Source organism: Episyrphus balteatus, chromosome X (genome assembly GCF_945859705.1).
Source record: "Episyrphus balteatus chromosome X, idEpiBalt1.1, whole genome shotgun sequence".
Taxonomy (NCBI): Eukaryota; Metazoa; Arthropoda; class Insecta; order Diptera; family Syrphidae; genus Episyrphus; species Episyrphus balteatus.
Window position 1 is genome coordinate 3,363,139 of NC_079138.1, and position 15,416 is coordinate 3,378,554.

Genomic DNA, 15,416 nt, shown 5'->3' on the forward strand with positions numbered 1-15,416 from the left:
ATCGTCGAAATTTATAAGACACCTCATTGAAAAGCTTCAGATCCAGCATAGAAAAGATCTTCTTAGTCGTTTGACAAATTTTAATAGTTGGCCATCTCTTGTTTGTTGCCTGTAATACTTCTTGCTTTGGTTGGCCCGTATTCACTTTATTAGGTAAAATTTGTTTTATAGTGTCATTTGGTATCGTGAATACAAATTTTTCTGGGAATACTTCCCATGTTTTAACGAAAATAATCATAAAAAGTTTTTGAATTATGGTATGAACAATAAATTCTCAGGGGAATTTAACTATCATTTTATATGATGTTTTCTTTCCTGAAAATAGATTCCGAGAGAGATTCACGATCACGATTCACGAGGGGCCATAGTTCCATTTCTGGGTTTAGAAGTTTCCCCGAATATATCTGTTTCTCGGCAAACAAAGGAGGTCAATGTTTTTCAAAAACAAGAGAAACTTCGTTTTGATCGTGCAATATAATGCGACGTAACTTCTTAATACAAAAAATTACAAATATGTAACAAGAAAAGGTGGGTATAAACATTTTGTATATTTTCTTTTAAATTTTCACCTTTGTATCACAATGTTAATTGAGTGGTGACTTTTCAAAAGAGAAAGGAAAAAAAGAAACTAATAGCGGAATTGTAATTTTTCATTTTGATTTCGAATTAGAACTGTTTTAACATAACTTTAACCGGTTAAATAGAATATCGAAATGTGGATAATAGGACTGCATAATATCTTGATTGATTGTATCCCCCTTTGAAAAGTCAAACCCCAAGGATTATTTATTCTACACGCTCTTTAATTATTAAAAAAAAACAAATAAAAATAAAACAATTTCTTACATTTTGACGAAAATTTCATAACAAAATTTAACATACAAATTCTTTTCAAGACGATTTTGTTAAATATATATTTTTTTTTAATTCATTGTACAAACTTAAAATTATATTAATCTCTCCTTGAAAAAAAAAAAAAACAATTTTGAGGGATATAAAAATATTTTTTGTGATTCTTGAATTTATTATTCAATAAAAAATAGTTAAATAGTAATAACAAAAATTCTTATGGATAAAGAAAACTATATATATTTATTTATAAAAAAAAAAATATTATAAATGTTAAACGAACAATAGAAAAAAACTGTGCGCTTCTGATCACACAGATGTCAAAAGCATTTTCTAAAAAAAAAAACAATATCTTTATACAAAAAAGAATTTTAAATTACAAATAAATGAAAAGTAAATGAAGTATTAAATATATTTGTGTCCAGGAAAATAAAAAAAACTCTCTAAAAAAAGTCGTTTGTCGTTTTATTTATTTTTTCAATCAACTCTTTATTTAGATCATTATGACAGATTTATTATGAATTAAATTGAGGCCCTAAAAATTTCACATTGATAAATTATTTTACTTGAAGAACTGCTTATGATTGCCAAAAAATTGATAAACGGTTGCAGCACCTACAACGTTAAAGTCCCGATTCTAAGAGGACCATATTCAACCTATTCCTTTTTTTTTTTCACTTCAGATTCTTTGATGTAGTAAGCTTAGAACAAGCTTTTAATTACAATCAGAGGGTCATCATAAGTGCATGTTAGTGGTTAGTAGACAAAAAATACAACCTCCCACATGCACAATATAAAACAAAATAATTACGAACAAATTTACAAGTTATAAAATTATAAGTACAAAAAATCCAACATGTATAATTTACTTAAAACATTGATTAACAGTCACGATTGTGGAGCACTGGTTCGAAACAATGTTTTTAAACCCATTTTCGTCAAATAAAAGTCTAAGGATGAATGGTTCAAGTTAAAAAGTTTACTCATGCGACTAAGAGGCTCATTAATACCATAGTTTGTTCTATGAAAGTCGATATGCAAAGGTTCAAATCTTCGTAGGAGGTGAGATCCACCCGGATAATTTATACCAATACAAGCTAATAGATCAGGGGCGTCAATTTGGGAATTAATAAGCTGATGAAGAAAGATTAAATCATTATTTACACGTCTCTGTGCTAAAGTTTGTATCTGAAGAAGTTGAATGCGATGTTCATAAGGTGGCAAGTTGAAAGGGTCGGTCCAAGGAAGACCTTTTAGAGCGAAGCGTACAAAATTGTGTTGAATAGATTCGATTCGGTTTTTATGAACTTCATAAAAAGGACTCCATACTTGAGAAGCGTACTTAAGATGGGGTCGAACGTAGCAGTTGTACAAAGATAGAGTAACAAATGGATCATCAAATTCCTTTGCCCAACGTTTAATAAAACCAAGCATTGAGCTCGCTTTATTTACTATAAAATTGATGTGTTCAGTAAATCCTAAATTTGAACTAAATTGGACACCTAAGTCTTTGAAGCTAAATACTCGACATAGCTTATGTTGCAAGATGTAGTAATCAAAAATATTAATGACTCGTTTTCTCGAGAATGTAATTGTTTGGCATTTAGCTGGGTTAAGTGAAAGGCCATTTTTACCACACCAAACATTAAAACTGTTAATATCGCTTTGAAGAAGGATACGGTCATTGTCAGACTTAATTTCTTTAAAAATCTTCATATCATCAGCAAATATTAGAATATCAATCACTTGAAGTTATGCACGAGATTACGTCGTTTATAGCTAAAATGAATAAAAATGGGCCTAGGTGACTTCCCTGAGGGACGCCAGAGTTGGCTATAAAAAGATCTGAAAGACAGTTTCTAAATTTGACCTGATAGGATCTTTGGTTAAGATAAGATTCTACCCAGGCAATAAAAATACGTGGAAAACCAAAAGCTTTTAATTTGAAGATTATTATTTTATGACTAAGTTGATCAAAGGCCTTTGAAAAGTCAGTGTAAACGCAGTCAACTTCATTACCTTTTTCTAATGCATTTGAACATTTATTTAAGAAGCTAAGAAGATTAGTTGTAGTAGATCTTTTTCTTACAAAGCCATGCTGCTTTTCACTTATCAGATTTTTACTATAAAATGCTAGACTATCACAAACAACTTGCTCAAAAACCTTTGGAATGCAGGATTGTTTCGAATTAGGCCTATAATTCTTTATATCTGTCTTATCACCCTTCTTGAAAACAGGAGTGAGGAATGACTTGATGGAAAGTTTGAATAAAAATGTTAGAGGCTGAACTAGGGAGTTTCTACAGTTTTTTAATACTATTGGTGGCACACCGTCTGGGCCAGCAGAACAATCATCATTTAAGGATGAAAGAAGGTCTAACACGGTACTTTGCAGTACAGGGATGTTCGTACAACTCGTTTCGGAATATGAATGTAAATTTTTGAAATAGATTTCGTCAACATCAACAGTCTCATTAACAAATGAATTACGAAAGTTATTGGCGAAAGCATTGCAAATGTCAAATGTTTGATGTAATGTAATATCGTCATGAATGAAGTTTGCCGGATATCCATCTGAGTTTTTCTTTGAGTTAACAAGGTTCCAAAATGACTTTGGATCTTTTCTTAGGGAATTTCCTTTCTCAATCATATAGTCGGTGTACAAATTTTTTGAATGAGTTTTGAATTCTTCAAATAGTTCAACGTAAGAAGCGTGATCAACTGGTGAAAGGGTTCTTAAAAAAAGTTTCCATGCTTTATTTCGTTTATTTCTTAGTATTTTTAGGTCTTTTGTGTACCAAGGGTGACTAAAATTATTATTATTATTATTTGATTTTTTCATGGAAATGGAATTTACAAGGCAGCTGTTCTTCTTCTTCCTTTTTCTCGGCGCTGTTATGATCTCGATGTCGAGGGGATCATAACTATCCCACGTAACTGCTTCACACTAGTGATCCGCCTGTGGGGTTCGCCGGGTTGACCTCAGAAATCGGCGGCAAGCCTCCCGGTTTTGTATTGTTCCATTTCTAAGGCCAACTGAATGCTGGTGGTTTTGCATTTGCTTGTACCAGGAGTTTTTAGGCCTACCTTTCTTTCTATTTCGTGTTGGAACGTTGTATGATATTGCTTTTTTGACGGGGTTCTCAGGATCTCTCCTTTGAACATGGCAATACCAACTGAGTCGGTCGTGTTCAATTTTTTGGGAGATGGTGTTTTTAACATGAAGGCTTCCTCGGATCTTCGTACTTCTAATTCTATCAAGCTTTGTTACTCCTGCTGTCATACGAAGCATCTTCATCTCAGCTGCCGTTAACTTACTCTCATACTTTTTGTACATTGTCCAACATTGTGAACCGTATGTGAGTGCTGGACGCACAACTGCGGTGTAGAGTCTTCCTTTCAGCTTAGGGGGCATTTTTCGATCACAGAAGATGGCAGAATTTTCCCGCCACTTCATCCACCCTACGCTTACGCGATGATTGATATCGTCATCACAAGTACCTTCGTTATTTATCATAGACCCCAGATATTTAAACTTTTCACACTTGGGAAGCACTACACCATTCAAATAAATGTCAGGAATAGGCCTGTGTGGATCAGAAAATGGGCAGCATAGGTATTCTGTCTTTTTCGCGCTTATGCGGTACCCACTACCTTCTAGAACATCCACCCATACATCAAGTGCTCGTTGCAGGGATATCGGGTCTTCACTTATGATGGCTCCATCGTCAGCAAAGAATAACTGATGCACTTTTGGGTCCGTCACTTTGCCTTCAAGCAGGTAATCAAGAACGGTAATACAATAACAAGGCAGCTGTTAAGGATGTTATTAAAATTTGTAACTGCTTCATCAATATTAGATAATGTAAGTATATTTTCTATCCCTGAACTAGATATGTTTTCAGAAAGCAACTCGAAATTTGCTTTTTTAAAATCAAGAGTATAAGAGTATTCCAACCCATTTATTCAAGATGTACCAATTTTTAGCCTGGTGCGAATTTTGTCCAAAGATATTTTGTTAGGACGATGAAGTTTTTATTCATAATATTTATTTATAAGGACACAAATGTCTCGAAATGTTAGACACAAAATTTCATGTTATAATTTTAGGGATTTATAATTTGAAGAAGAAATTTTTTTTGCTTTTGTTTGATAATTCTTAGAACTGTCCCGAAATACCCGATTCAGAATGCCAAAACGAGTGGCGGTGTTATTATTTGAATCGCTGGCTGAGTTCTTAAATTGCTATTTCTATTTGATCTTCAAATGCAATAAGTAATTAAATTTCTTTTTTCGAATGATTTCGTTTGTAAGAAGTAATTTTGTTAACCTATGTTCCTGGCAACAACTGTTCTTTACATTTAAGACCAAATTTTATTTTACAAAACTCCTAAGCATTTTAACTTGAGCTCTAAATCCATACCAAAACATTATTGTCTTTTTTTGGATAATAATTCATGAGTATTGTTCCACTGTTGAATTCTATAACTTTGTTAAGCCTGATTCTGAATGAAAATGATCCGTTACGAAAATTTTTTTTCTCTCATTTATAATTCGAATTTCAGTCGATGTGTGACAAGCAAACAACAAACTCCGTTTGATTGTCCGGGTTTTTTTTTCGGTTCGACTTATCGTCAGCGTCGTCGTCGTGATTTCGCGTTTTTTTCGTCATTTCAGCCGGGCTGAAATGGCTATATCCCGGCTTTTTTTGTAAAATTAATAAATCGCGTAAAAACTTTTTTTTTTGTTTATTTTTTTTTCCCTAAAATTTGCTACACAACATATATTTTGTTGTTTTCTCTTGCTCTCCCTCTTTCAAAATGTTTTTGCTCTTGGACCTCTTAATTTTTTTCAATTTTTCGTCGTACAATTGATTTTTCGAGCAAAAAAACAAAGAATGATGTTTAGAATAAATATTATTTTAATGCTGTCAACAATCATTCCTGATTTAGGTTGGACTTTTAAATGCATACTTTCCCCCAACCATCCCCCGCCCCCCCCCCCCTGTTTGAAAAAGATTTACAGGATAGGTTATATGAGAATTAAATGCGGTGCCTATCTGTTTGTTTTTTTTTTTACATGATATTTGACGTTAGTATTTGTAAAATTAAGCGTCAAAACTTTTTTATACACGCGTTGTGACAATGCAGGCCAGTTTCAACGTATGCCATCTGAACTTAGGTTTTGAATTTAATTGGTCTGAACCAAATGTCACCTAACTTCTTATGAAATCTGACCAATCAAAGCCTCTTTGTTATCAGAACTTAAGTTCAGATTTTGAACCCGGTCACTGTCTTTTAAGTTTTTAAATTTATGGTATTTTCGTTTGGTAAAAAAATCAATTTATTTTTTGATCTAAGTCTGTCTGGTGTTTTTTTGACAGATTAAGATCAAAAAATAAACTGATTTTTTTACCAAACGAAACCACCATTCGTGCGGCACATAAAATAATTTTTTTACGTATGGCTTATCAATACCTATTCCTGTTCTTTTGTTTTTCAAAGCTTTTTCTTTATCCTATATGCATATACAGTTGACTCCCTCTATGTCGAACTCTCTTTAAATCTAATTTCCCTCTAACTCGAACTTTTTTTTACCATTTTTAATGGAAACATTTGAAGCAAAAAGATTAAATTAATCTAGAGGGATGACCAATTTTCGTGTTCCGTGAAAGTTCGACTTAGAGGGAGTCAACTGTATATGCCTCTCAAGATAATTATCATCATGTGCCATTCTTGTCTCTCTCTCTCTCTCTCTTTCTTTCTTGTTCTTCTTATTTATAGATTGTTGTTCGAGCTTTAAAATTTTCAATCGAAAATCTATTCATCTCTATCCTGCCTCTGGCATAGAGCTTTCAATTCATAAATCAATGCAATATCAACAGAATATTCATAATCATCATCTGCTACTTCAACAACAAACCTCACAATTAACACCTCAAAATGAAGATGGAGGTTTAAATGAAAATATCAGAACAAGCTTCTGGCATAAATACTTTAAATTTTTAGATTTGAAAAAATATTCAAAAACTAAACAATCAGATGAGCCTTCTTCTCATGCTCATAAGCCAAATAAATCGTTGACGTTAGATATTCAAAATCAAAGGGAACAAACGTTGGAACATTTATTTGTATATGATCAGCAGCAACAGGGGCAATTTTCACCGTTGTCGATTTCAACAATAACCACTGATCCGGTGGTAGGTGAACCGCCTACCACCACCGGACCACCATCAACAACAACAACAACAAAAGCGACAACAACAACAAAATCACAACACCAATATGAACAACAAGATGATGTTCAATTCAAATTAATAAGTGAAATTGTTTCATTAGAATGTGTTGATATTTTGAAATTAGAATTTTGCTTGAATGGAGGACGATGTTTTCTTTATCCAATTTTGAATCATAGTCTAACATCATGTGAATGTGCTGAAGGATTTGTAGGAGAACGATGTGAAGCTAAAAGCTATGGTAAGTTTTGTTTGCGTTAACTCATGACTCGAAAAATTTCAAAAATTAAATCATAATAAGCCTTATTGTGATTTTCACGTGAACAAGATTCCACCCGAAAAAATTGAATTTTCCCCTATTGTAAGTTACTTACGAAAATTTGCTCACTTTCGAGCAACTCCTCGTATTTTGAACTTATTTTTTAGCGGAAAATGTTAATTCCCTTCGGGGGGAACTAACACAATAGCTATTCAAATTCCAGGCGAACAAAAATATTTGGGTTGGAAAAATTTCCACGTGAAACTCACGATAGGGCTGTGACCATAATTCATAGACCTAACCTAAAATTAGCTCCTTCTTCAGAATCATACCCAAGTTTTTTTTTTGTATTCAAATGTTGATGTATTCTTTTAGTGTTTCCGTTTGGTCGTTCCAAATTGTCCGGAGTATCTTCGAGTAATTCTGAAATCGCTCGATAAACACTAATGGCAACTAAATTTCACCTCTAACCTAACATTAAACCAATCAAAGACTAGAACCAGAGATCAGAAATAAATCTCAACCTTTTGAAAGGTTCCTTAATAACTCTTATTTGTCGCCATTTTCAATAAAGGCCATAAAATAACCTTTATTTTTAAAAAAGAAAAATTTCGGTCAAGGTTTGAGAGAAACCTTAATTTTTTTATTTTTTTATGTTTCGATCAACCAGTGAGATTTATCACTGAGAGAAATAAATAAATCTCATCTGCAAATGTATCAATTCCTAGAGACATGGGAGTGGTGCCATATGAAAGCTTATATTCTCAGCTACCCGATAGTGGTATAATCGGGTTTTGGATTTTTTTTTCAAAATTCCGAGAAACTCGCGTTTGAAAGTTGGGGTCAATTTTTTTTTCGAAAAATCCCCGAATTTTTTGAACGCTCTTGATGATGATAGCTTGTGTCATGGGTACGGTGACCATATTTCTGGAAGCGAAACCCGGGACAGATAAAAAATTCGTTGGATCGTTTTGAAAATATTGATTTTTCAAAAAAAAAAAAAAATTTAAATGAGTTTTCATAATTTTTCCTTATTTTGATATCAAGATTTCCTAAACGATTTTATGGGAGCTTTTTTGTTGAAATCATTTAAGTCGTTTACGAAATCAGAAATCTAGAAAGGGGTTTTATAAGAATGTCTGTTAAAAACTTATAAAAAAATATTTTTTTGATCAAGTCGGGAGAGTTGTTTTTTAACATTTTCATTTAATTTTAAATGATTTTGAAATTGTATGTGTGTTTAAGATACACAACTTTTAACATGTCCTTAAAAGTTTTGAAACTTATCTAAGTTCTTTACTCTTCCATATGTTGTTCTTTATTCGAAAACATTTTACCTGGTGTAGCAACCTGACAAACAGAAGCTGGAACTAAATGATTGACGAACATTAAAAAAAAAAACTAGCCTAGTCTAGAGACGAAACGAAAATTTTCATACAAAACCAGCACCAAATTTTGATTTTCGTTGTACAATACGCAGCTTAGGTAACGAAATTCTTACCTGTGCTAGAATATATGGAGAATTTTTAATACTTTGTCACTCCCATTTATTATTTGTCCAGGCAATTTTTCTTGCAGCAAAAGTTTTTTGACTTTGGAGACTTAGAAAAATTTTCGTTTTGCTTCAGCAACGTACTAGGCTTAATGCTTTATCCGAAAAATTAGAAAAATTTTAATTTCCACCCAATGTTTTCTTATTTTCCGTGCAAAGTATTTAAAATATTGAATACAAAGATCAGAGAATATCCAAATACGGGACAATCACGGGACAAATTACAAAATACGGGACACTTATACGTCCCGGGTTTCTTGAATAAAAACCCGGGACAAGCTGTAGAAAAACGGGACAGTCCCGGGTAAACCGGGACGGATGGTCACCGTAGTCATGGGCCTACGCTTTGCACATTGTCAGATTTTTAAAAAATCATCTTCTATGTTAAACTGCCACATCATGCCTATTTTTTCAAAATCGGGCTTAACTTTTTTTTTACCTTTAAGTTCTCCTGGTTTGAGAACGCGTGCACCTACAGGGACGGGAGTTGTACCCAAATGTAGGTTAGAGTCCCCGCTACCGCTGGCATCAAAAAGTTTTTTCATTTTTTTTTCCAAATTCCGAGATATAGCCGTTTGAAGTTGGGCGGGCTTCTGGAAGCTGAACGCTTTGACCTAGATATTAGAACATCGGTCTCCTGAAATATTCGAAATTGCATTGGTTGTGCTTGACGAAATTCTAGGTCTGAACAGGGTCGACAAATTTGATTTTAATATTTTTTTGGATATTCATCACCAAAAAATAGATAATGTCAAAAAACAAATCGCATATCGTAATTTTTTGACTTTTTTGATCGATATCTCGAAATCGGTTCATGATACGCAAAAAATGTGTATGTATGAATTGTAGAACAAAGTAAAAGCTACAAAAAAGCACCTTGTAAAATTTTCGTATCTCGAAGGATAGCCGAGTTATTATTATTTTAAACATCCCCTACAACATATCCAAAATTTAGCTTTCTCGGTCATTTTGCATTTCTAAGCCGTTTTTTCCGACATAATGACTGGCCTAATAGTTATGTTATGAGGAGATATTATTATCGGCCTTAACAAGAATTCCATTCGTATGGGAAATTTTCTACGATTACCAACAAAAAAAAAAAACAAACACAAAATCCAATCGTAGTGACGATTTGTATGAAATTTTCAATTACGAACGGATTCTGTGATTGTTTTTTTTTTTCGGGAATCGTAGCAAATTTCCGAAACGAATGGATTTCGTGATTAGGTTGAATATCATGGGTAGATTGTCAAAAACAAGAACTGTCAGATGAAAGATGGCTCCAAAAGTTTTTGGCAGTTGCTTTATTGAAATTTTGTTGTTGCTTTTGTCTTTGACAAATCAAATGTCCAAACACTTACGACGCCATTTTGCACTGATTTGCAGAATCAGTCTCATTATACCATGATCCATACTTGGATGTACGTCATCAAGCTTCATAAATAAAATACAACAAAATGTTGTGGTGCTTCTGTGGTTTTCTTGTGTATTTCAGGGCAATATTATTTCGTGCAATGCTTTAGGCAAGCGGAAGGTCCCACTAATTTGAAAAAAAAAGACTTTCCCATAAGAGCAGTACTGTACTGGACTATCTTTTTTGAGCAGAGTATAGTATTCTTTAGTGTGCCATTTCGCCAGAATATTTTCGAGGCAAGGAGCCGATTTTGAAAAATCTTGGAGCCAAAAATAGCCGCCTTCAAAAATGGTCAAAAAAAATGTTGTGACATGAGATTTAAATTTTTTTTTAAATTTTCAAATACTTATCAGACTTCAAGTAGGCACCCATAATTTTGTTTTCATTTTGTTGATATAATTCTGGTTTATTAAATTTTAAATGAAAATTCATATGAAAAATGAGCGAAAAATTAAAAGAGCCGAAATCCGATAAATCGCAAATCAAAATTTTAAGGAGCGAGTTAAAAATTCAAGGAGCCTGTTTGGCGATAAATAGCCACCTCTAGCAACACTGTATCTACCGTGATACCGCAAATATTCGGCCAATATTCGGTATTCAGCATAGTTTTTTGATATTCGGTATTCAGCATAGTTTTTTGATATTCGGTATCAGCCGAATAGCTAACCACATTCGGCCGAATACCGATTATCAAAAATGGAGAACAAAAAAGACTTTTATCTTACAAAACATATTTTCTAAAATTATTATTTTAGTAAACAATACTTACTAATGGTAAGTAAGTGAATTAAAACTACTTTTTCAGAATTCTTTGGTGGCAAATTGCGCCCATCTTTTGAAAATTGTCTCCCTGTAAATGAAAAAAATAGATATACTTCTTAATTTAAAATTAAGAAAATTTGAAACATAATTTTAGTTTGAAGATATTTCTATAGTTGTAAGAGAGTAATAATTTTAAAATACGTCTATGAATATAGGACCAAATATATGTTTTAAAAAGATTGATTGTAAAGGTGTCAAAAATTTAAAAAAAAAATACTTGTTTTCTATTTCTACAGAATTCATTCCTCGGATTCGTCCCCGATTGGTCTTAGCAAAGACTAAAGGTGGACCATTGGTTTATGGATTAGCTATCGTGGACGTACTATTTCTTTTGTTTTTGTTATGCAAAAACTATAATAGAGACTAAAAACGTATGTATTACTTGTATTATAAATTTAACGAAAATATTCTTCTAACTAAGCGAAGATTACCGGTATTTCTTCCTTAAATTTATTCTTATTTTTTTTTTTTATATCGTTGTATTTAATTTTCTAATTTATTGTAACATAAACATTAAGACATACAAATTTAATTTTGTATTTATCTAAAAGAAATTAAAAATCTAAAAAGCGCGTCATAGTTTATTTTGTTTTTTGTTTTATTTAATTTTTTTGGTAAATTGAAATTATGTACTTGAAAGAAACATTTTTGTAAATAAAAGAAAAATTTGTCGATCGGTAAATGACTTTTTATTATTTTTCACATCAATATTAATTTTATTGACCCATCCATCCAAGATAGCAATTATTTTATGGTATCACCCAGATTCACATAATGGTTATAAGTACTTAGTCCATCATTTTGCATTTTGCATAAATAAATAAAAAAAAAAATTAAAAAAAATTTCGATGATGGATCTCATGGCACTAAAACCAAAACAATTTGACTTCTCTGAAAATAGTTGGATCGTCGCGTAGTGAACGGCTAAATTGGAAACGAGGCACCTTGGGACTTTTTTATCAGGCTAAATTCAATAGATCCATAATATTGAATTCAATAATTCATAAATGTTTTGATTGTATCCCAAACAAATTAGTATGTGAAGGTGAGTATTTTTTGTAAGTAGAAGGTACAAGTTAATACACAATGCTAAGAGGCCGGTTATAGGTTAAGGGTCTGATTATAACCGGTCCCTAAAGTTAATTTTAATAGATATAGGACCGGACCAAAAAGAGCTTCAACTACATCGAAACATAAATAAAAAATAAAATAAAATAAAATAAAATAAAATAAAATAAATTCAAATAAAATAAAATAAATTCAAATAAAATAAAATAAAATAAAATAAAATAAAATAAAATAAAATAAAATAAAATAAAATAAAATAAATTCAAATAAAATAAAATAAATTCAAATAAAATAAAATAAAATAAAATAAAATAAAATAAAATAAAATAAAATAAAATAAACAAAATAAAATAAAATAAAATAAAATAAAATAAAATAGGTAAAATAAATTAAAAAAAAAAATTAAAAAAAAAAATTAAAAAATAAAATAAAATAAAAAAAAATAAAATAAAATAAAATAAAATAAAATAAAATAAAATAAAATAAAATAAAATAAAATAAAATAAAATAAAATAAAATAAAATAAAATAAATTCAAATAAAATAAAATAAATTCAAATAAAATAAAATAAAATAAAATAAAATAAAATAAAATAAAATAAAATAAAATAAAATAAAATAAAATAAAATAAATTCAAATAAAATAAAATAAATTCAAATAAAATAAAATAAAATAAAATAAAATAAAATAAAATAAAATAAAATAAAATAAAATAAAATAAAATAAAATAAAATAAAATAAAATAAATTCAAATAAAATAAAATAAATTCAAATAAAATAAAATAAAATAAAATAAAATAAAATAAAATAAAATAAAATAAAATAAAATAAATTCAAATAAAATAAAATAAATTCAAATAAAATAAAATAAAATAAAATAAAATAAAATAAAATAAAATAAAATAAAATAAAATAAAATAAAATAAAATAAATTCAAATAAAATAAAATAAATTCAAATAAAATAAAATAAAATAAAATAAAATAAAATAAAATAAAATAAAATAAAATAAAATAAAATAAAATAAATTCAAATAAAATAAAATAAATTCAAATAAAATAAAATAAAATAAAATAAAATAAAATAAAATAAAATAAAATAAACAAAATAAAATAAAATAAAATAAAATAAAATAAAATAGGTAAAATAAATTAAAAAAAAAAATTAAAAAAAAAAAAAAAAAAAAAAATAAAATAAAAAAAAATAAAATAAAATAAAATAAAATAAAATAAAATAAAATAAAATAAAATAAAATAAAATAAAATAAAATAAAATAAAATAAAATAAAATAAAATAAAATAAATTCAAATAAAATAAAATAAATTCAAATAAAATAAAATAAAATAAAATAAAATAAAATAAAATAAAATAAAATAAAATAAAATAAATTCAAATAAAATAAAATAAATTCAAATAAAATAAAATAAAATAAAATAAAATAAAATAAAATAAAATAAAATAAAATAAAATAAAATAAAATAAATTCAAATAAAATAAAATAAATTCAAATAAAATAAAATAAAATAAAATAAAATAAAATAAAATAAAATAAAATAAAATAAAATAAAATAAAATAAAATAAATTCAAATAAAATAAAATAAATTCAAATAAAATAAAATAAAATAAAATAAAATAAAATAAAATAAAATAAAATAAAATAAAATAAACAAAATAAAATAAAATAAAATAAAATAAAATAAAATAGGTAAAATAAATTAAAAAAAAAAATTAAAAAAAAAAAATTAAATAAAAAAATAAAATAAAAAAAAATAAAATAAAATAAAAAAAAAACAAAAAATTAAATAAAATAAAACAAAATAAGTAATACGTCGTTTTAATCAATAATGGAACCTTTATACACTGCCGGTCAAAAGTTTTAGACCACCAAAAGTAAAAAAAAACCATCCGAGAATTAACTTAATAAATAAAAGTTTGTACTCGAAGATGATTGGTTTGGATTGCAAACCTATGCTGTGGCCAATGTTAAGCAAATGGAATATTCTTCCTGTATTTCAGCGATTTTATGATCTCGATGTTGAGGGGTTGATAACTCTCCTACGTATCAGCTTCACACTATTGATCTGCATGTGGGGTTCGCCGGGTTGACCCCAGAAGCCACGGAAAGGTATTTTTAACATAAAGGCTTTCTCGCAATAGGTACTTACACTTTTTTTAATAGTTTGGTATGCAGCAGTACTTCCATAATAAATGTTCACCATCAAAATTTTTATCACTACATCATTCTTTTAAACAAAATTTTGTGTACAAAATCAAAGAATATTTTTGCTAGATACATCAATTTGAGTTAAACATGGGCAAAGTTTAAGTAGTACCTCGAAAAACAAATCTAAATTTTTATAACAATTCTAAAATAAATTTGAAAACATATAAAAATTTATTGAATTTGAAAACATTTATTTATTCAATGGAATTGAACATCAAAAGACTCCCAATCACAATCATCAATTATTTTTCTCATGTTTTTTCGATCGTTTTTGGAAAAAAAAAAAAATAAAAATAAAAACAAACATTTTTGTTTCAGAAAAACCATTAACATTCCAAGTATTGAAAAAACTACAACAACAACACAACCCACATGTGTTTTTGGTAAATTTTCCAATCCAATGAACATTTTTCCTGTTTTTATTGAATGAAATGTGAATGGATGATAATTTTATGAGAGCAATCGACCTCTTATTTAATTCAAAAATAAGAAAAAAAAAAAAAAAGTGAATATCAAACTCCGTGCAAGTTATTGTGTTTTTTTGAGTCTCTGAGTTCTTGACCTGAACCAACGCGCCCGCAGCGGTGAGGTGCGGTACACAATGTACATTGTACACGTATAGTAAGGTGCTACGTGTGGTACCTACTCGATTTTACATTTCCCCCGACGAGAAATTTTAAACGATCTATTTTTAGTCGTATTTTATCTCATAGAAAAATCGCTCGTTGCTCTGATTTTAGTTCAACGTCTTCTCTGATATTCTCTCTCGCTCTCACTCTCTTTTTTCTCTCCGAAATTTGCTGATGTTCTTTTTTTATCATCGGTACCTAACTTTATTTTCAAATATCAAACTTAAAAGGAAATATTACATTTGTAAATTAAATATTTTCCTAAACAGAATCTATCAAAAATTTAGTATAATTTTAATGAACAATTAAGTACCGAAACAAATTCAATATGAATCCTAGAAAACGACGACGCGACGCCAATACA

At 29.0% G+C, this 15,416-nt stretch overlaps 2 protein-coding genes across 2 annotated transcripts in view; one reads left to right on the forward strand and one right to left on the reverse strand.

Annotated features, from left to right (window-relative positions):
- The window catches only part of LOC129920542 (vacuolar protein sorting-associated protein 29), a 501,662-nt gene that overhangs the window by 240,350 nt on the left and 245,896 nt on the right, over positions 1 to 15,416 (reverse strand). The gene's annotated exons all lie outside the window — the stretch shown is intronic.
- Positions 5,392 to 11,813, forward strand: LOC129920539 (protein gurken-like). The gene is made up of 3 exons (XM_056001856.1): positions 5,392 to 5,801; positions 6,633 to 7,325; positions 11,368 to 11,813. Exons 1-3 carry the CDS (start codon positions 5,747 to 5,749, stop codon positions 11,496 to 11,498), a joined length of 879 nt encoding a protein of 292 aa, XP_055857831.1. The 5' UTR covers positions 5,392 to 5,746; the 3' UTR covers positions 11,499 to 11,813.

Coding starts and splice junctions, on each gene's coding strand:
- LOC129920539 (XM_056001856.1), top strand. CDS start 5,747: ATGATGTTTAGAATAAATATTATTTTAATGCTGTCAACAATCATTCCT. Junction 5,802..6,632: donor AACAATCATTCCTGATTTAG/GTTGGACTTTTA, acceptor TCTTATTTATAG/ATTGTTGTTCGAGCTTTAAA. Junction 7,326..11,367: donor ATGTGAAGCTAAAAGCTATG/GTAAGTTTTGTT, acceptor CTATTTCTACAG/AATTCATTCCTCGGATTCGT.